Here is a 22,768-nt window from a genome sequence, read left to right as displayed (position 1 = left end):
ACTATAAAAGAGAATTTCGAGGAAAGGGGGCTAATGATTCCTTAGTAAGGGAAATCTGGCCACTTAGGGAGGAAAAAAGTAATACTTGCATTCCCCACCCCACTTTACCCCTCACCCCACTTTACCCCTCACCTCACCCCCACGCACAGTTTCACCACTTCATTTCAACTTGGTTGCCTCTGGGTCAGTTTCTGACTCCACGTGATCCATCAGGGGCAGCACATCAGTCTCAGTGCCTAGCCCCATCATCTGGCCGGCTTCCAGCTTCCACAAGAAAACCGTCAATGATACAACAGATATTGTGGTCCTTGCAGATTGAGATTCAAGGGCCTGTGGGAAGGGGGTGACATTACCAAGTGGGTGGCCACTTACTATCTTATTTGTTCTGCACCTTTTCCTAAGGGAGACCCATCCTACTCTGCTCCCTCCAAACCTATTCTCCCAACACAGGAGCCTCCCCGTCAGTCGGCAGCCCCCAGGAGGTGTGGGCTCAACCCTCTCACTTTGTTCTGACCTTTCAGCCTCTTCCCAGCCTCTGCCCTTCCCTGCCACGTGATTTTTGGTAAAACAAGCTTTCTCTACCTCACTGCCCGTGCCTTTCACCTCCCGCAGGCTGAGAAGCTGGACTGCACAGAACGCCTGCAGTTGCAAAGGAGACTGGGTTGTCGGACGTTCCACTGGTTTCTGGCCAACATCTACCCTGAGCTGTACCCATCTGAACACAGGCCCAAATTCTCTGGAAAGGCAAGGCAGGACCTGGGCAAATGGGAAGGAAGGGAAAGGGGGGAGAGGTCAGCAAACTGCCTAAGACGGGCACCGGATATTCAGAAATGGCTCTAGCTCCTTCACTTTTCCATGGACCCTGGCCAACCAGTCACAAGCTCAGAGGGCCTCACAGGTCCTTGAATCCATCCCCCGCCTCCATGCGTGCCCCTGACGGGGTGGCTGGGTTGCCCCATCCTCTGCTCCAGACATCCTGTTCTTTGCCATCCATGGCTTCGGTTTATCCCTGTCATTCTTGGGGCCTGAACAGGGCCCTTTGAGGTGCACTCTGGAGGGTGAAGGAGGGAATGGTGCCTGATGGAGGGCTTTTTGGGTTTTGGTTTTGGTTTTTACTGGGAAGGTAGGAATTCACTTCCATCCGTCACACCTGTGCGGATGTCTTCTTTCAGCTCCACAACACCGGACTTGGCTTCTGTGTGGACTGCCAGGCAGAAGGGAACACCCTGGGCTGTCCCATGACACTGGCTCCTTGCAGGGACGGCCGGCAGCAGCAGGTGGGTAGTCGGATATGGCAGGTTGGTAGCAGCTCATGAAAGAATGCCAGGGAACGTTCTGGGATGCTCCTCTCTTCCCTTCGAGGCATCTTCTTGCGGTGGTCCCATGCCCCTTTATGCCCCAAACCCCCCACTGTCATATGCCATCCTTCTGCCATCCCCACCCCCAGCTGTAAGCATAGACATGGCCCATCATCAGAGAATAAGGGCATCTTGGTCAGAAGGAAATGGAGAGGCTTTTAGCTAACTCTGTCATTTGATAGATAAGGAAACAGGCTTAGAGACTGGATAGTCTAGGGGCTACAAACTTAGATGTCTCCAGGATTCAGGCAGTAAAGGAAATGAGTAAAGGGAGGGGAGGTGGAAGGCTCTTGTCACTTGCAGAGCACAAGCCCAGCCTAAAAGGACAGCTGCACCCACTCCTAGTAGCTTTTTTGTTTTTTGTATAAAGGTGGGCCCAATATTACAAGAGCATACAAAACTTTAAAAGAGATTAGAACTCTTAAGTTTTGGGGAATCTTCCTATTTAAATTTTAAAATTATAAGCACGTGTGAAAGAAGACTTAAGTGCAGGCAAATTTCACCATTTTGAAACCTCTGGACCGGTCCGAGATTATCACCCAACTAGAGCCAGAGACTGGGTCTGTGGGACTGGAGGCACAGAAGTGCTGAGGGAAGCGATGGGAACCAGAAACATGTTCACTATTTGCAAATGTGCCTTTAAGTCGAGACTCCTGCCAGGTCTTCTAGGCTCAAGTCTTCTGGCCCTGAGCCCTGCTCTGAGTCCTTCAGGTATTTAATGGTGATCTATAGGCCCCAATGCCTTAGACCAGAGGAGGTAACGTTAGGACACATAGCAAGCTGCCGCAAGTGTGTGTGTGAGTGCGTGTGCTGTGCGTGTGCGTGCTGTGCGTGTGCGTGTGTGTGCGTGTGCATGTGTGTGTGCGTGTGCGTGTGTGTGTGTTGCATGGGGAGGGAGAGCTGGATTTGAAGCAGATAAGCCTTCTGGCCTCAGGCAACCACTCACTACTCCGCTTGCCAGAAGAGGACTTACGTGCAGAGGGGGTCATGGGCTCTGGGTTTCAGACCCTTCCCTTTTCTCCAGTGCATAGAGCGCTTCCACTTGTGAAATTCCTTCCACCTGGAGGAAGCCCTTAGTGCCACTGTGAGAAGGAAGGCAGAGGGTACAAACACCCTGAGTGAGAAGAGAAACACTCCTCAAGCTATGTGGGGATGCTGGGGCTGGCGGGAGCCTCTCCTCAGAATGGAGAACTCTGATGACTTGCTTGGAGTGGGAGCAAGAGACAGTTCTAAGACCAACTTATGATTTCTCTAGGGACCCACCCTGCAGAATGGCTGGAGCCCTTGGTAGTCAGCAGGGCAGCCAGAGAGAGATGTTGAGTGTGACTGGCTGGGCCCACAGGTGGAAGCTGACCCCCCTCCCCCTTGGGCCAGTTGTCCTGTTCACGGGTATATATGGTTGACCACAGGGGAGACTATTCAAAATCAACACTACTCTGAGAAACCCGGTGGCTCCTTGTTAAGATCTAGGCCTAATAAGGGTGGTTCAACATAGCGACCTCTCCATTCTCTGTCGGTGGTTCCTTACTTACTAGGATATAGCTGGTTGTCCCACAGGGATAAGATCAACACCCCTACCCAAAATTTGGACTGATGACACCCAAACGCATGCACTAAGAGGGCATGAAAAGGTTATTATTCATATAATGAGACTTTCTGGGGAGAGCAGGGCAGACTCCCAAGCAGGTCCAGAAACGGCTTGAGAGAGAAAGCAAGGAGGGGCAACTGGCATTGGTTTTTCTTGTAGTGAGGGTTTGGAGCAGAATGAGGGTTCCCAAGCTTAGGCTGAGGCTTGTCTGGTTTGAACTTCCACAGCAGCACCAAAGGAGAAAGTACCTGGTCTTGCTTATGAGCTAGCAGAGAAGAACAAAGAAGAACAGGTGTGGCTTGAAAGCTGTCAGAAGTCTTAACTTCAAAAATGGGGTAAACTGGGTGGTGTGACGGTGGCTCAGTGGCAGAATTCTTGCCTGCCATTCTGGAGACCCAGGTTCGATTCCCGGTGCCTACCCGTGCAAAAAAAAAAAAAAAAGGAGTGAAATTCTTTATTACAGGTTATGTACTTGCTAAGAGAAGTTGATAACTCTAAGGACCCTTTCCCAAGAAAAATACACTTATACATCTATACACAATTTTAACATTTCAAGTGGCTCATGGAGTCCTTGAAGTCTAGTTCTAGAACCCCTAAGGTCTGTGAGGTTCTAAAATCCCTGGTTCATAATTCCCAGCAGCTAAAGGAAAAAGAAAAGGGTAGAACCATGTCTCTTCCTGCAACCCATCAGCAGTTGGTGGATTTTATTTCCTCAAGTGTCTGGAGACAGAAGATAATCTAGTCATGGGGAAGGATCTAAATGTAATAGGAGGGCGGGCTGCAGTGGCTCAGCAGGCAGAGTTCTCACCTGCCATGCCAGAGACCTGGGTTCGTTTCCCAGTGCCTGACTATGCAAATAAATAAATAAATGTAACAGGGTCTTTCCAGCATCCATCCATGTTGTTTGGTCATGAAGAAGGTTTGTTTATTTCTTAGGATATTTCTTCTTCTCTTTACAAATTTTTACCATGAGAATAACCACCCAAGGTAATGAGCAGCCTCCATTGATGCTATAGAGGGTTGGTGTGTCCACTTCCTTTCACAAAATGGATGATAATCTAGAAAGTCAAGCCTGAATCCAAATCTCCTCCTCTCAGCCTATGAGAGAAAGGAATCTTTGAGTAAAGCTATCATAACCCAAAGGCCCCTATTACAAATAAACAACAAAGTACAATTTCCTAAAGATGTTGGTCTGATAAACAGGTGAGGTCCTGAGAACCTAGAGGAAAAAGACAGAACATCTCTTGGCAGGTCTGAAGTCCAGTCCTGCAGGGAGGGTCAGCTCAGGCTGGGCTTTGTGAAGTGGGTCCTGGGTCTGAAGAAAACATGGGAAAGGAGATACTCGGGGTCCATTTGGCCTCTTTCAGCTTGGTCTTTACCCACCTACCAGAACAGACTGATAGGCATTCACACCTCACACAGGAGATGAGGACACAGGTAGAAATGCTAAGTGAGGAACCTGCATGATAGAGTGAAAACAGCCCAAGCTCTGTAGTTCCATCTCTTTCCAGCTGTATGATCTTGAGTAGACTTCTTGAGCTCTCTGAGTCCTGGTTTCCTCATATGTAAACTGAGAATAATGCAGGTACTCTCACCCAAACAGAATGTTAGCTATTCATTCATTCGTTTATGGAGAAAATTAATAAAGACTTCTGGATCCAGCAATATTGTGAGCTAGATAAACTGAAAGCCCTTCCCCTACGAACATCTAGCTACGCTAGATATGCTAGATAAAAAAAAAAGAAACGCCCTCTTTCCTGCATGAGCAACTGAGTCTGTAAGAAAGAAAGGCAAATCTCCAGAAGCCAAAAATCAAAAGACAACTGGAAATTCAATCACAGGAGCCTGGCCAAGCTGCTCTGGTAGGGATGAGGAGAATGTTATGGTCAACCTCGGGAATTTAGGGGCACTGTTACCATGCAGGGGTAAGTGGTGAGAGCCCATCTTCAGCCCAGGAGAGACAAGAATTTATATGAGTTTATATGAAACTCCCATATAAAGCCAGGATCTTCAAAGGGTGACCCACTCCTGAAAAATATACTAGAAAAATCTACACACTGCCCTACGGGGATGACAAGGAAGCTGGTCTGTTTCTACATGAGCTTTGAATAGGACAAAAAATTATTCTTCTTTAAAAAGTGTTAACCATAAGCACGTATCTAATGTGAGCTTAGCATTCACTTTTATACTAATTGTGGTTCACAAGGAAAGATCCAGCCACATACTTTGTGAGGCCCCGTTCAAAATAAGATCGTGGATTCTTTTGTTCAACAATGATTAAGTATGTAAAGACAGGACAGCAGAACGTTAGACTAAGGGTATCAAGCCAAAAGCATTAAACTCTTCTAAGCACAAGGCTCCAGTGACAGCACAGGTCGCATGCATGCAAAAATGGCCCTGTCTCCAAATCACAAAACTCATATAAAAATCAGTACTGGTCTGCACCTGGAAAAACCACACAGAGAACGGTTTTCTCAGGATATGCCCTCCAACCCAGCTGCACAGTTAAAGCCCTTCTGCAAATGTGCTCACAGTCCAACAGTACAAAACACAGGAGAAAATAATAACCAGGAGAAGAGTCAACAGATAGAACAAATAAAATTAGTTGCAGGGGTGGGCTACATGTCTCTAGGAAGAGGTGAACTTGAGCTTCAGAGAAGTTCCTCATCTGTCCTTCCAACAGTATACCCACAGAACACACGGCATTCTTTATGGCCTCACTTATAATACATGATATAGAATAATGGAGGAACGTGCCAGAATGTATAAATATGGATGCAAGGCCAGCTGGAATGTGGAGATTTCAAGGTCAGGGCTAGTCTAGTAGCATGTTTGGAGACATGAGATTTGACCATGAGATAAGTCTTGCTGACCCTAATAGAATCTGAAGATTTCCCCAGACCTCAGCACTATTGTGACCCATCCTTCCCTCCACATCTCCAGCTTTGGAGAGGAGGTTTGAAAGGTATCCCTGTAGCTGTGCTAACAAATCTTCCTCTGTCCCAGCACCTACAACACTCCGGCAGGAAGGAAATCCACTTTGGCAACCCCCAGCACCTCTGCTTCGATGTCAGGCAAGAGCAAGTGATTCTTCAGAACTGCACTGAGGAAGGTCCTGCCATCCATCAGCAGCACTGGGACTTTCAGGAGGTGAGTAATGAGTCCTGGAGGAGTTCAGCAGTACTGCTGGTCAAAACCCCTCATCTGCACTACACCCCAGGCTCTTTCTGACCAAGAGGCCAGGTACTAAGGTACAAGCCTGGGCCTCTATTGCTGAACTCGGTGGCTTGGCACTAAGGCCAAATCAACTTCAGAGGGAAGTAAAGCCAGCCCAGCAGCTGGGTCACCAGCATTTTCAAATGTACTAATTTGCCATGGCTCTCTATAGTTCTGACCTTAATTGTGGCAGAGAGAGGAGAGATCTTTTGCTCCTTTTTGAAGTTCAAGTGACAAGTGGGACCATGGAGCATGTTATTGAAGAAGTCAACCATCTCAGTGATGTGGTTTTAGGAGCCTGGGAAGGCCCTTCTCCCACTAAAAAGTATAGATAGATATTAGTATAAATATAAATATATCATTTTCTTTCTTTTGATTAAATTCTACTCTGAGCATTTCATCACTTTAATAAGGTTTTGATTCCTACTACTTGTGGAGAGAAGCTCTAGATCCTTTTCAGAGGTTATGCATCTATAGAAAGGAAACAAGAGGGGTATAAGCACTTAAGGAGAGTGAGAGGGCCCCTTACAGAGGATCAGGACAGGAGGATGACAGTATCAACAGTGTGTCCATACACAGCTGTTTTCCTACCTTGAGTTTTTTTTCTGAAATAAATTGAGGTGTAAATATGCAAAAAAAAAAAGCAAATAAATACACACATTAACAAAATTGTTTTTTCTTCAACTTCTCCTTGAGGGCGGTGACCTAACTGATAAACTGAACTCACAGCAGGCAGTTGAGAAAAAAAGCTGTCTTGGAGCTTTGATGACAAGCAAACCCAGGACTCAGAGGGTGCTCACATCCTCAGAGAAGACTTGGAAACCAAGTTAACATCCGGGGTATTCATTCATTTAGGGACGTACCAAGCAAATCCTGTGAATAAGACATATTTTAGAAACTGTTTAAAAATAATAGGTAACGGGCAGGCAATGGTGGCTCAGTGGCACAGTTCTCGCCTGCCATGCCAAAGACCTGGGGTCGATTCCCGGAGCCTGCCCACATCCAAAAATAAATAAATAAATAAATAATTTTAAAAAATAAGTAAAATATTAATGAATAAGATACAGCCAGCATATTTCAGGCATTTAGCGAAAAGACTTCCATGTGATGGTATTAGTATTCTGATTAAGGTCATTTAGTTTTTCTAAGGAAACCAAGTATTTTTGTAAAAAAGTGAGATTTGATTTTAGATCTGGGGGGTTTGAGCATGGAATAGCCGTAGACGTTCAAGCATGGCTGGCTTTGACCTTCAGAGTGCCCTTGACGTTTTGCTCTCTGCTTTGTTTTGGTGGCAGCAGGAATATATTGCAGGAATTCTAGAGGGTAGAGCTGAAATTTCAAAACTCTTTTGAAAGTGTAAGTACAGTGATAACAATGGAAGTCACAAATTCAGTGTACAGGCTGAACATGCTCTGCATACTGGCATTTAGCTAACCAGAACGCTCTAAGAAATGGCACACTTATACGACCACAGTAAAGACAACCAGACCGATGATCCTAAGGCTCTAAAGGACATCTAAATTGTAGGGTTACCTAAACTACCTTTTTTTTTTCATTTAATTTTTTTTTAATTGTAAAAAATAACATATATACAAAAAAGCAACAAATTTCAAACCACACTGTCACAATGAGTTGTAGAACAGATTTCAGAGTTTGATACATGTTAACAGTTCCACCATTTTAGGTTTTTACTCCTAGTTGCTCCAAAACACTGGAGACTAAAAGAAATATCAATATAATGATTCAGGAGTCATATTCCTTTGTTAAATCCTATCTTCTCTGTTATCACTCCACCTTCTCTTTGTCTTTCTCCCACTCTTTAGGGGTATTTGGGCTGTGCGCATTCTTTCTCATGTTGGAAAGGACTGTTGATAATATGGAGTGGGGGATGGAACTAGTTAATATAAAAACTGCCTTTTATATTAATCAAAATACTACAGTTCCTTACCAGTTCATAATACCTCTATTATTTTCTTATCATTAGCACATATCTTAGAAATATTCTTCTGTGCTGAATGGTTACAGAGACTGGTTTCTTTCTTTCCAGAATGGAATGATTGTCCACTTCTTTTCTGGGAAATGCATGGAAGCTGTTGTGCAGGAAAACAATAAAGACATATACTTGCGCCAATGTGATGGAAAAGCCAGCCAGCTGTGGCGATTTGATCAAGTCAACCCTGTGGATGAACGATGAATGGCCATGTCAAAAGGAAAAGAGAATTTTGGCATTGTAGGTCAGCCCCAAGGGAGCTAAAAGAGCACGTGTATTTCATAAAGCAGATCTTTTTTCCCCGTGTTTGTGTTCCTGGTGATAGAAAAGAAGAAAGCTCCATGAAAGAATATATAAACTCTTTCCTTCTCACACCTTATTTCATAGGTGGCTGGCTGTTGGAAAAGAAAAAAATTTTTAAAAGATTTGTTATCTTGTCTTCACTACTGGGAGAGAATCCTCACATAGTCCAGAAGGGTCTTTGCATTGAGAATTTAACAGCTGCTTTCCCTTCTGCCTAGGGAAAGAAGCCTGGACATCTCTAGCAGCACCTCCAGAAACATAGGTTCAAAGGATCCATTTCTTTGTCTTAAAATGGCCTTACCTTGGATTGTCTATTTGGTCAACCATGAAAATTAGAGTATAAACAGGGTATAATGATCAGACATACCAAATCCTTTGAACTAGGCTTATTAGCACAAATTCCATGCACATCGATCAAACTACAGTGCAGAAGAAGTTGCACTGGAACGTCTTCTGTTGAAAAGAAGGTGGAAGAGACCGTTGGTCAAATTATCCAACTCAACCAAGCAGCTGAAAAGAGTCACTAGAGCTGGAACAAAACATGGTCATCTCAATGAGAATTTCCTTGGAACTTTCTACCTCTGTCCTCCTTATCCCAACACTTCTCTAGCTCAGAACCATAGCCAGATTCCCTTGCAATGTATTTCTCTTTAAACCTTGATGTTGGAAGGACCAGCCCAGACTGAGCGTGCCCATTGACAAAGGTGTTTCGATTGAGAAATTCTTCTGTTGCCCTGCTAACAGGGTTTACATTGACTGGATCAGAAACAGCAAGCTTTGCAAAGTAGCACACCTCCCTGAGAAGGAAATGACCGAGTCTCTAGGCAAAATTCTTATGCAAGGAAACAGAATTGGGTGTTAAGGTTCATGAGGGAGTGATGGAACCATCTCTGAGACAATAGGTCCTTCTTGAGTTCCCTAAATATGGCCACAGTTTGAACATTCACAAGTGTGGGAAGGAAAGGTATGTCACTGGTGTATCTGGCACCTCAAGGAGACCAGGGCCAATGCTAATAAGAGCTGACCACTCTCCTTGCAGTGACCTTGCCCACCTAGCTCAACCATAACAGCTGTTGAGTACGGTTTGTTCTGTTATGAAGAAAACACCATTCTTACCCATTTCTTCCCCAGATGGGGTATGCTGTCCATGTGGTTAGCTTAAAACCCTCCCTCAAAGATACTGATTCCTCTGAGCTCTCTCAGAGGACAGTATGTTTCAAATGAGAAGAACTAAATAGGAAGTGTATTTCTGAACAATACTCATCTTAATTATACATCCCTTTTCCACCTGCTTAAGTCAGTGACCTAATGCTTTTCCTTCCTCAGAATGCATTCTAGACATATGCTGTCCAATAGAGTAGCCACCAGCCAAATGTGACTATTTAAATTTAAATTAATTAAAATTAAAGAAAATTAACAACTCAATTCCTTGGTTGCCCTGGTCACATTTAAAGTGCTCAGTGGCCAGGCAAGACTAATGACTACTGCGTTGGAGAGTACAGAGAGAATGAACAGTTTTATGGGACAGTGCTGCTCTGCAGAGATTCGTCATACCTTCTAGAGAAGAGATTTTAGCTGCCATCTTCTTGCTTCAGACCTGTCTATATTAAAAACAAATTCCTGTAACATCCTGAGGCTGAGATAAAGCTAAAAATTCTCAGATGACAACCTTGTCGAGGGTATTAATGACTGGAGAATAAAAATTAAACAAGACCTCTATTTTTTTTTAATGAACTTTATTATTGGCATTGTGGGTGTTTGAAGTTGCTGGGATAAATTAATATAATTAAATAAAAGGCTGAATTCCATTGTGTAAGTTGTATTTGACAGTAATTAACAAAAGGACCCAGATGGCTCATTGCTTAATTGGTTGAACAAAGCAAAAATGTGGTGTTTCTTGCTTCCTTAACCATCCCTGTGATTTATTACTTTATTATAGAAATGGTTGTCAACTCAGTCCCTGGCTGGTACTTACAGACCCTTAATTTAAACAAAGCAGATGTCTCCATTTAGTTCTAAAAGAAATTCAACCTCCTTATTGTAGTGCAGCCAAGTGTTCAAATTCCTTCTTCTCTATGGATTCAGCTTTGATTTTATCTGTAGTGATCAAATTAAAAGTAGAGAAACTTGGCAATTCAGAGATCTGATTCCCAAAAGTTTGATCTTTGCTTGCCCATCTGATTTTTATGATTGGGTTTTATTGTTTGGTTTTTAAGAGTGAATTTTATCATCATCCCCGCCAGGTTAGCCATTGGTTTTAAGCCAATGGTATCCCACTGAGGGGGGTATGGAGAGAAGTATTCAGCCAGCAGTCTAGAGTCCAACACTCCTTAGGCTATTTCGCAACAGCAAAAGCAGATGCCATGGGGCAGGCCATGGTGGCTTAGCAGGCAGCATTCTCGCCTGCCATGCTGTAGACTCGGGTTCGATTCCTGGTGCCTACCCATGCAAAAAAACAAACAAACAAACAAACAAACAACAAACAAAACAGTACAGAAGGGGCTCTGATCTATTTCCTCTTTGATCTTGATGCCACAGGTCCCACTGGCAAACTCAGAGTACCAAACTTCCATAGACATAAAAAAAATTGTCCAGGTCCTTGATGGTGACGTCCCTGAACCATAACTTGACTTAGAGGTAATTTTATTGTGCTACCTTGAGGGGGGTTCCATTTTCAACTGGAAGCTCATGAAAAAGCAAGCTGGACACCAAGGGGTCTGTGACCAGTTACCAAATAAGGTCAAAGACAGCTATGTTAACAGGCTGCCTCAATGGTCACAATGCTACATATTAGGTACACTATTTATTGCTTGTTCTTTAAATGTTCCTTTAAAATTGCAAAGCTAAAAGCACCTATAAGTCCTTCCTTGATCATTCAAACACCTGGATTGGAACCTTAGTTGCTCCAAAACACTGGAGACTAAAAGAAATATCAATATAATGATTCAGCAGTCATATTCCTTTGTTAAATCCTATCTTCTCTGTTATAACTCCACCTTCTCTTTGTCTTTCTCCCACTCTTTAGGGGTATTTGGGCTGTGCGCATTCTTTCTCATGTTGGAAAGGACTGTCGATAATATGGGATGGGGATGGAACTAGTTAATATAAAAACTGCTATGTCTCTGTTAATAACAGTCCCTCCAATCTCCCACCCCAATGCCTGATTCAACCCTTTATCCATGAAATGTGCTCTTTGGACATAGAAGTATGTGCTTAGTATCGTTTAACTCTTGTGAGGCTCTTTGCTGATGCGGTCATACTTTCCACAGGTATGGGGTGTCTGGTCACGTCACCAAACACATTATCACCCTTCACCAGATGATAATTTGCAAGCTCAGTTCAAACAGACCAGATTCATTTCTGAAAAATGCAGTTCTTTTTTTGTCATGGGCAGGTACCAAGAAAGAAATGCAGTTTTTAATAATTCCTGAACTATTCAGCTAATTCATAATCAACTGGCTTTTTGAGAACCCATGACAAATGCTGAAAGGATAGTCTTCCCTCAGGAGGAGGAGAAGGCTGATTCTGCAGCAGCCTTGGCACTTGAAAGACTTTTAACTTCAGTAAAGAGTGACCGGTAAATAATAAAGAGATTCAGTAAAGAGGATCTCTTTATTTCATTGAGAGAGCCTCCCAAAGGCCCTGTGACTACTCTCTTTTAGGCCTAGGCCAAAGGAGACATTGCTCAATGTCTTAGTCAAATAAGAGCCTGAGCAGCTGTCTTTAAAGTTGTTACCTGTCAGATGCACCAATACTGGTGCCTTTCGGAGGAGGAGATTTGTGGTGGAGAAAGAGGACAGCTGTTGGATGATCCAGCCAGCCCAATTTCCCAACTCTGGCTATGTGGCTACAGTGGGAGCTGCCAGGTGTCTACAGGAGGATTCCGCCCCTTCCCCCACTGATTGGCCCCAGGGAGGACATCTGACCAATCAGCATATTCCCCAGTAATTTTGTTAATTACGAATTAAACTCTTTGCAAGTGATTTGAGCTCTCACCAACTTTGTCTTCTGCATACGACCCTATGAAGCAGACAAATTTAGCCTGGAGAGAAAGAATGAGAGAGAGAGGGAGGAAGGAGAAGGGAGAGGAATGGAGAGTGAAAGAAAGTAGGAGGAAGGGAGGGAGGGAAGGAGAAATGAAGCAAATGTACAAATAGGAGCAGAGGCAAGAGACAGACCATCTTAATAGTATTGAAGTTTGCGAGTTCCAGTTTGTCCCTGTTCTCAGTCAATGAGACACCCCATAATATTTGTATTTAATACAGTGCTTCTCAAACTTTACTGTGCTCACAGATACCCAGGGATCATGTTAAAATCTGGACTCTGATGCCGTAGCCTGAGATTCTGCATTTCTAACACACTCCCAGGGAAGGGGGAGGCTGCTGGGCCACGGACCACTCTCTGAGTAGCAAAATGTTCAAACTATTCCAAGTTGTATTTCTGTTACTTGGAACTAAGTGAGGCCTCTCTGGAACAGCTCTCTTTTTGAAGCCACATGACAAGATAGTTTGGTCCTATATTTTATGGGACAATACAGCTTGGTCAATATTATATAGCTGCATTTCATTTCTTTTTCTCCCTTCCCTCAGCACTCTTTCTTTCTCATTCTATTAGTTCTCCCCTCGGACTTGGGAACTTCCTTTTTTTTTTTTTTTTTTTTTTTTTTTTTAGCTCAGATGCAGCTTCATTCAGTGTTTTAACATGATTACTTTACAATTAGGTATTATTGTGCTGTCCATTTTTGAGTTTTTGTATCTAGTCCCGTTGCACAGTCTGCATCCCTTCCACTCCAATTACCCATTATCTTACCCTGTTTCTAACTCCTGCTGGTCTCTGTTACCAATGACATATTTCAAGTTTATTCTCGAATGTCCGTTCACATCAGTGGGACCATACAGTATTTGTCCTTTAGTTTTTGGCTGGACTCACTCAGCATGATATTCTCTAGGTCCATCCATGTTATTACATGCCTCATAAGTTTATCTTGTCTTAAAGCTGCATAATATTCCATCGTACGTATATACCACAGTTTATTTAGCCATTCCTCTGTTGATGGACATTTTGGCTGTTTCCATCTCTTTGCAATTGTAAATAACGCTGCTATAAACATTGGTATGCAAATGTCCGTTTGTGTCTTTGCCCTTAAGTCCTTTGAGTAGATACCTAGCAATGGTATTGCTGGGTCGTATGGCAATTCTATATTCAGCTTTTTGAGGAACCGCCAAACTGCCTTCCACAGTGGTTGCACCATTTGACATTCCCACCAACAGTGGATAAGTGTGCCTCTTTCACCGCATCCTCTCCAGCACTTGTCATTTTCTGTTTTGTTGATAATGGCCATTCTGGTGGGTGTGAGATGATATCTCATTGTGGTTTTGATTTGCATTTCTCTAATGGCCAGGGACATTGAGCATTTCTTCATGTGCCTCTTGGCCATCCGTATTTCCTCTTCTGGTAGGTGTCTGTTCAAGTCTTCTTCCCATTTTGTAATTGGGTTGGCTGTCTTTTTGTTGTTGAGTTGAACAATCTCTTTATATATTCTGGATACTAGACCTTTATCTGATATGTCATTTCCAAATATTATCTCCCATTGTGTAGGCTGTCTTCCTACTTTCTTGATGAAGATCTTTGATGCACAAAAGTGTTTAATTTTGAGGAGCTCCCATTTATTTCTTTCTTTCTTCAGTGCTCTTGCTTTAGGTTTAAGGTCCATAAAACCACCTCCAGTTGTAAGATTCATAAGATATCTCCCTACATTTTCCTCTAACTGTTTTATGGTCTTAGACCTAATGTTTAGATCTTTGATCCATTTTGAGTTAACTTTTGTATAAGGTGTGAGATGCGGGTCTTCTTTCATTCTTTTGCATATGGATATCCAGTTCTCTAGGCACCATTTATTGAAGAGACTGTTCTGTCCCAGGTGAGTTGGCTTGACTGCCTTACCAAAGACCAAATGTCCATAGATGAGAAGGTCTATATCTGAGCACTCTATTCGATTCCATTGGTCGATGTATCTATCTTTATGCCAATACCATGCTGTTTTGACCACTGTGGCTTCATAATATGCCTTAAAGTCCGGCATCGCGAGACCTCCAGCTTCTTTTTTTTTCCTCAAGATGTTTTTAGCAATTCGGGGGACCCTGCCCTTCCAGATAAATTTGCTTATTGGTTTTTCTAATTCTGAAAAATAAGTTGTTGGGATTTTGATTGGTGGGAACTTCCTTTATGTTACCTTTTTTTTTTTTTTTTTTTTTTGCATGGGCAGGCGCTGAGAATCAAACCCGGGTCTCCAGCATGGCAGGCATGAATTCTGCCACTGAGCCACCATGGCCCGCCCCCTTTTTTGTTACTTTTACCACAGGTTCTGTGGTTCTGTTGTGCCACATTCACTTTCCTTACCTTGTCCTCAACTTCCCTTCATCTCTCACATCTGATCAAAGCTGCTTTCTGGCACCTGTACTCTGGTGGGGGCCGGGGGTATCTCACTCTCACTTTTTCTCTCTCTGAGCCTCCAGACCCTTCTCTCGTCAATTCCAACTGTTAAATCTTGATGGAGTAAACAGCCTCAATTTCTCCCCAGAAATCTAGGAGCACTGCGCCAATCAATTAACAGTTCCTATTTTTTGCTCTTCCCAGCCTCAGTGCTCTCCTAGTAGAATCCGTAATCTAAAGAAACACCATTCCATACGGAGCTGGGAGATGGAGATTCTGGTGGTGGAAATGGTGGGAATCCTGCCCGTGGCTGGCGGGGGCAGCTGGTGGTAAGCAGGCAGGTCACCCTAGATAGAAGACCTGCAGGACCTGTGGGCTCTGAAAATAGCCACGTCTAATAGACAGGTGTGAAATCAGATAAGAAGACCCTGCCAAAGGTCGGACTTTTGTTCTCTCAACCTTTAAGACCTTCAGTAAAGTAAAGGCACACATATCTAAGAGCAAGATATCAAATTCACCCCCTAGTTTCTTTGCCTGAGGGCTTCGCCACAAACACACACACTTCCAGTGGGCAGGCAGGAAATATCAGAAGGAACACCCTACAGAAGTAGCCCTCCATCAGTGACTGAGTCAGTGTATAAACACCGGAGCTCCCTTATCCTTCTTGTGGGTTAACTCTTAGATGCATTTTCAACACCTTTTCCCAGTGCTTCCCTGCAGAATTAAGCTTTAGTTTCCCTCAGCCGTGGCTGGCTTGATAATGCCTCTTTCATTGGCTGCATTCCTTTCCTTACTCCTTTCTGCTGATTCCTGGGCTTGCCTCCCAGCTAAACCACTTTCTTTTAAATCCTTGTTTCAGTGTTTCTTAATGAGGACACTAAACATTGAAACACACGGCCTGGCCCACGAAAGGCTTCCATTTGCATGGGTTATTTTGCTCAACAAATTCCCCTTTTTTTTTTTAATCACATTCTCACCCCATACACCAGATTCCTCTACTCCCCTTGAGCAAAATTTATTCCACTGACCAGAGTGTGGGCTTCTGTTCAGTGTCCCAGGAGATAGAGACAGGGGAATGGGCATTACGTTCAGTTCCTTATGCTAAACTTATCAATAACATTAAAGATGCTTCTTTCCTGGGAATGATCTAGTGAGGGGCAGAGAGAGGCCACTAGCTTCCACTAATTGCTGTCCCTTCTCTAGGAAATATGAAGCCTGGGGATGCAAGTTTGCTCCTGCATCACAAAAATGTTTCCCTCTAACATTATAGTTATTTTCCAATAGTGTGCATACCAGTTGGAGAACGTGCAAATAGAACACATTCGTAAGGTATAGAGACATGTCTTGCCATGTTAAGGGGTATTCAAACATGAGGTGAGTATTGAGAAAAAGACAAAGCCAAGCCACGTGGTGAAGACCTAAAGAGCAAGGGGGTTTCCTGCTGGAGACAGAGAGGGGGATTGCTAGAGGAATTTTCGGGGTTAAGTACCTAGCCCTCAGTGTAGAGTTATTTACTTTATTTCCATTGTCCCATACTTTCAGCCAAGTATTGATTCACGTGAGTGCGTTGGGAGATGGGAATCAAGGGACAGGACTGAGCTCCCTAGCTCTGCAGATTGGATAGAAACTGGTGAGATTGTGTTTGGTGGAAGCAGGAGTTCAAAGGCCAGAGTGACATTGCTACGGGACATTAACATCAGTTCATGCCACGCACCACAACACAATGCCCACGAGGATAAATTGACTTCGGTATAATATTTTATTATTATATTTGAATATGAGGTCCACTAACTTTTTCTGTATAAAGGGCCAGGCAGTAAATGTTTTAGCTTTGCAGACCTTTCGGCTTCTGCCACACTATTCACTCCCTTGGAGTATGAAAGCAGAAATGGACAATATGTCAACAAACAAGCATAATTGTGTACAAGAAAACTTTATTTACAGAAACAGGTGGCTGGCCAGATCTGCCCTGCAGCCTTGAACTAGACACTCCCTGAACTAGAGTTTTTAACCCAGTTGCAGAAGGAGCTAAATTATAGACTCTTAAAAAAATAAACAAATGGAGAAATATTACTGAAAGAAATTGTGCATAAACTTGAAAAAACATAAAAGTGTTTCTGTATTATAGCAAAAAAGCGAAGAAAAAAAAACAATGTTTAGCACATGTTTTCATTGTGAGCAGACTCCAATCCTTTTTAGAAAGAAATAGGAGTAAGCAAGTCACTAAAAAGAAAAACAAAACAAAACAAAATAATAAAACCTTGAAACCATAGCTATAGTCTTTTTCTTTCTGGGCCTATAAAGATTTCAGAAGCTATTACTGTTAACAGATACTGGGCAGATCAAGCTTCCTTAACAGGACACAAGCTGCAATAAGAACATCAACAGGGAAGGGAGGGCTCCTGAGAAGCAAAGAGGAACTCTCAGCATTTAGCCAAGCCAAAGGGATTAAACTGTACTAACAGATAAAATTTAACACTCCAGTTTTTATCTCATTGCTGCGTAGGCACTCACAAAGGGCAGTGAGCACACTCTCACACGTACTTAATTCTTTTGCAGTTGGGATGTGGGGAAGCTCAGATACAAGCTCCAGTACGGCAAGAGCAATAACCTCTGTGTATTTGTATAAACCCTGCTCCCTGGCATCCAATTCAGCCAGGCTTCAAAACGCAAACAGTAGGAATAAAGCCAAGTAAAGGGATTTCCAGCAGCAGGGCTTGAGGCCAGGGCCATGCTAAACCAACAAACTTGACTCCTTGTGTTCTTAAACCAACACAGACCCATTAAACATGGTTATAAATTAAGCCCAGAAGCATCTCCTGCCTGTTAAACTCTGTGTTTGGGGCTGTCCAGGCTACCAGACCCCTTCAAATGTTAATATCAACATATCCAGAGTCGGTTCCCGATAAAATGAACAGCCTGAGGCACCTCCCCTCCCCACACTTAAGCACAGTTCCAAACCTGTCCGACCCCCTCTCTACTCTGCATGCTCTTGCTCTACTCTCTATGCTGAAGACCACAGTGGTCTTTGTCCAGTGAGCCTTCCTCAGGCACAAGGAGAAGCAGCTCTCTAGCCATGTATACCCAGACACATTTGAGGTCTATTGACTTCCAGCTTGGAGATATACTGTCTTCTTCTTTCTCCCATGTTGGTCAGATGCTTAATATAATGGAATAATGAGAATCCCTGTTCTTACCAGACATTGGGAAGGCCATTTTCTTCTCCAGCCAACTCTTTGAGATTATACTTGGCCCCTCTGTACAAGAGACCTTTTTGCACACAGCTCTAGGTAATTGTTTGTTTGTCCATTGGTAGAAGCACCGCTGTCTCCCTGAGGTTCCATCTTATGGTCCTGACATTGATGTCCTCTCACAAACTGGTTTGGGCAATGCCCCTTCCAGCTGGCCAGGTCTCCAGCACCCTCTTCCCATCTACCTGCCCCCTTCACTTGCAGTCTCCCAGCTCAGCTGGCCCCAGCCTTGCATGTGGGATCTGGATAAGAAAGAGGGGACATGTTGCCTTAAAATGGCTCTTGTCCTACACCATTATTCAATATGTCTCATGATAGAATTCTCCTCCAGACTATGCACGAGGCTTCTCTTTGCAAAAAGCCATGGTCCATAATTCTTTATTTTTCTCCTTAACACTTACCACAGGGCTGGACACTTGACTCCATGGATTCTCCCATGGGGGAGAAAAAGCCAGGAGTTGGGATACAGAAGAATGGCATTTCAAGGGCTGAGAGAGGAAGCAGGTGAGAAATACCTTAGACACCAATTGGCAATCAATAATAAAATCTCTGTGACCACATTAGTACCCATGGTCATAAATAATTGTAATAACGATAACCATGAGTGCTAAGCCTGTGATAAGCCCTTTATTCATATTATTTCTTTACAACAGGCCAATGAAATAGTTACTCTTATTATCCTCATTTTATATTATCTCATTTTACTTGAGGGAAGTGAGTCTTACAGAGATAAAGTAATACTTCCAAGGCCATACAACTAGAAAGTGATAGAGTTGGATCATAAATCCAGGCTCATCTGAAGCCAAGGGCTTCCTTCTCCCTTAACCTCCACATTCAATTGCCTCCCAGTATTTATAAGTGAAGAAAATGAAGTAAAACAGTGACTGTCCAAATGGGAATGGGTGAAAATGAGGGTCAGGTTGTTTTAGGAGTTGTGAAAATTCGATTCATCAGTTAGGATAAGTCCAAGTGCAAGTAACAGAATAATCAACTCCTGGGGGCTTAGGAAATACAGAACTTTAGAGATGGTACATGCCTGAAATCTGAAGCTAGGTAATTCCACATCTGATGGATCTCTTCTGTGACCTGGGCTCTTCATAACTTTCTACTCACCATCCTTGTTGGCTTATGATCCTTATTTATCGATCTCTTTACACTCACAGGAAGACCACCATCACTTCAAATATTACTCCCTTGCCCCAACATCCCAAATAGGAAGGAAGAGAGGTAGCAGGAGAAAGCTCTCTTCCAATATCTATTTCTCTAATGAGAGACCAAGATATTTCCCAGAAGCCTCCCAGCAGACTTCCCCTTCTGTCTCATTGGCCAGAACCATGTCAAATGGTCACCCCTGGTGGCAAGGGAAGCTGGGCAAGTGACTGGGAGATACCCTAGTCAAGGGGGAAAGGGCTGGGCACACAACCTAACCAGGGTGTTGTGAGCTAAGAAGGTGGGAGGTCGGCTAATGGATTGCGAGTAACAGTGTCTGCCATTTGGAAATGCCTCCTTCCTCAATGCTTCCTTTCTATCTCCTTGAGATGGAAATTGCAGGGTACCAAGAAAGAGACTTATGAAATCTTGTGCTCATGACTCCTGGGTGATATCCACCTGGCTCCTGCCCTCTGCCCAAACATAAGAATCTTCAATTGCCCAAATAGCTTGGCCCTCAGAACCAGCTCAGTTTACTCAGTTTGGGGGATGGGGAGGGCGGAAGGGTACCTGCCATCTGCCATCTGCCACTCTAGTTGGTCAAACATTCTAAGAAGCAAAGGTGTTCTGACACTTCTTATTATACACCTCTGGCAAATACTGTGGCCCAAACATGATATCTAACATAACTGTTACTTCACTCCTGTCTCCAAGAGGCAAGTTTCCACTTGTTTTCTATAAAAAGCATAAAAAAGTAAGTAAGCAAGGCTTATACAAATGAGATATGTTGGGGGGCAGGGTGTTACAAATCCATGGGATGCATAATGATTTTCTTCCCTTGTGATACATCTGGGAAGTATAGAGTGTATGATATGGGAAATTTCTTAAGAATCTTGCTTAAAACAACACGTATAGGACAGGCCATGGTGGCTGAGCAGGCAGAGTTCTTGCCTGCAGTGCTGGAGACCTGGGTTCGATTCCTGGTGCCAGCCCATACCAAAAAAAAAGACAATGGACATAAAAACAACAATTATAGTCTGTTGGACATCTGCTTGACATGAGCAAGAAAAGCCCGTCATCTAGGGGCCTCAGGACTTTCCCAAGGCTTTCCCTTAAGCAGGTACTTAAAATGAAATCCTTCAACCCTTGGGTTGTAATTGTCCCATCTTAGTAAGTTCAGCAGCTATCAAAGTAACTGCATCTGGCCGAGACCCATGAGGGCTGGGGATGGAAAAGCAAAAACTTTTGTGGGCTGTGACAAACTTCAGTGGCTGAGCCGAGGCAGTCTGCAAAGCACCAAGCTCAGTTTCAGGCTCACATGTTTTCTGCTAGCACCCTGGATTATAGGAACTCCTTACAAAGAGAATTCTCAACTACTAAATTTACCCAGTTTCGAAAGCAATAAATATTTACTGAATATCTATTTTGAGCCAACCACACTTCTGGGTCTTTGTCCCATGTTTTTGGAAATGTTAGCCTGGAGGGCCTTGATGAATCACCCATGAATCAGAAAATTTTTGCAAAATATCGGCTCCATTGCATTATGTCAGCACAGATTCAGACGGTTGAATGTGTACTCTGCTTTCCCGGAAAGCAGAGATATTTCAAAAACAATTCCAGGAAAACAAGCAAAAGTGTCTTTTGATACATTGCCAAGTGGGACACAAACAGAGCTAGATTTGTAAACAATAGTTATTTTCCTAATATTGCCATGGGGAACATGCCAGCGTACAATGACCCCTAAAATACATATTTGTGAAATAATAATCCTACCTATATTCCAAAAATTTCCAGGTATTTTCTCCAGCCTCACCTCCTTCCTTGAATTTCAGATTCACATTTAGTCACCTTCAATCCATCCTACACACTGAGTGATAGCTAAAGCACTTCTCTAGTGAAATTCCTTCCGTGATTCACTATCACCTTCAGAATCATGTCCTGACACAGCCTGCCTACTAGATCTTTTCTAACGTGGCTTCCATGCTCTGGAATAACTTCCTTACTGCCACGCATTGTGATGGTTATCACCAAACTATCTGCAGTTATTAATACAATACACTTTCTCTTGCCTCTGCTTTTGCCATGCTGTTCCCTCTGCCCAGGATGCCCTTTCCTCCTTTCAATAGCTTGTTTTTATCCATCATGCAAGACTCAGCTTATGCATGGTATCCCCAGAGAGCCTTCCCCAATGCCCCAGGCTGAGCTAAGCACCTCTCTTCTGGAGCATGGCAGATGTAGCTCTGTCTTAACAGGTACTACTTTCTATTAAAATTGTCACACAAATTTCCTCCACCCTGCTTTTTAACACTTGGTGTCCATCATTTTACCCAGAGTCTCTATCACAGTGTCTGGCTTTTAGGAGGCACATAATAAGGCTTGTCGAACTGAAGTGTTGATAACACCTTTTGTGCCTGGTGTCAAGTAAAGGGAAAGTGAGGAAAGAAAAGTTACAGACCTCAAATTTAGATGCCTGAGGGTTCTTATTTGAGGTCAAATTTATGAGACTTCTGTCTTGATCACTTGTCAGTTTTTCAGAGCTTTTGGAATATGAGATGGGCATTAAGCTAAAATAAATTCATAGTTTAAAGAACGTACAGGTCTAGTTCAATGGATCGAAAGGAAATTTTATTGCAAAAGCATAATCATCACGTTTTTAAAATAGAACGGTGTGTAAATGGATGCAAACCAGCTAAGCCAGAGTGCAGTGACCAGAAATGCACTCTGTACAATTCATGATTCTAAATGTGCAGAGTAAGGAGAAAACCTTCCCGGTACCTGGAGATTAAGTCAGGAAAGCAAGGACAAAATCCCGCCTTTCCTCAGAAGGCTTGCATTTGCCTGAGTGTGTGAGTTTCAGAGCAATTCCAGGGAAGGAGGGACACGGTGAGGTATTGGCTTAAATGTTGGGGAGGGATCACCAATTGCTTACACATCGGAGGAATTGATTGTCTGTGCATTGTGTGGTCTTCACCCTGTGGCTGAACAGATAGAACCACATCGAGTGTGGTGGGGATGAATTCAACCCCAAACCCAATTGAGTTTCCATTCTGAGCTCCATGGGGCTAGGGTGGCAGAAAGGCAACACCAGTGAATTCACCACCTTCAATTGTGTCTGGCTTACACAGTGGGGAAGCATTGGAGTCTGGGTGGGCTTCTGATCCTCCATTGTACTGAAATGCACACAACCCCAGCTACTCTTTGGTCTATACAGGTGGTGTCTGAATCGCCGCATTAATGTCTGGAAGGCCCAGAGGCAAAGAGTGAATAAATGCACGCGATGAATACACAACCATGTGATGATACTGTGAGCCACTGATTGTACACCATGTATGGATTGTACGTGCATGAAGATTTGTTAAAAAAAAAGGCAAAATCCTAAAAAAAAAAAAAAATAGTGAATCTATGTCTGAGAACCCTACACTGATTGGACTGGCTCTGTGACCAAGAGTTTGGGAAATACTGATTGGCGCTGGGGGTGGAA

General features: G+C 43.4%; 1 protein-coding gene across 1 annotated transcript in view; it reads left to right on the top strand.

Annotated features, from left to right (window-relative positions):
• The window catches only part of GALNT15 (polypeptide N-acetylgalactosaminyltransferase 15), a 49,862-nt gene extending 39,604 nt beyond the window's left edge, over positions 1-10,258 (top strand). Inside the window, exons 7-10 of the mRNA XM_077130053.1 lie at positions 613-744; positions 1,173-1,277; positions 5,953-6,096; positions 8,210-10,258. Coding sequence (XP_076986168.1) covers positions 613-744; positions 1,173-1,277; positions 5,953-6,096; positions 8,210-8,356 — 528 coding nt within the window. The 3' untranslated portion in view covers positions 8,357-10,258. The remainder of the gene's footprint in view (positions 1-612; positions 745-1,172; positions 1,278-5,952; positions 6,097-8,209) is intronic.
• Positions 10,259-22,768: the final 12,510 nt, after the last annotated feature.

The sequence above is a fragment of the Tamandua tetradactyla genome, chromosome 15 (assembly GCF_023851605.1).
Source record: "Tamandua tetradactyla isolate mTamTet1 chromosome 15, mTamTet1.pri, whole genome shotgun sequence".
NCBI lineage: Eukaryota > Metazoa > Chordata > Mammalia > Pilosa > Myrmecophagidae > Tamandua > Tamandua tetradactyla.
Note: the sequence above shows the minus strand (reverse complement) of the source record. Positions and strands in the feature narration are given on the sequence as shown.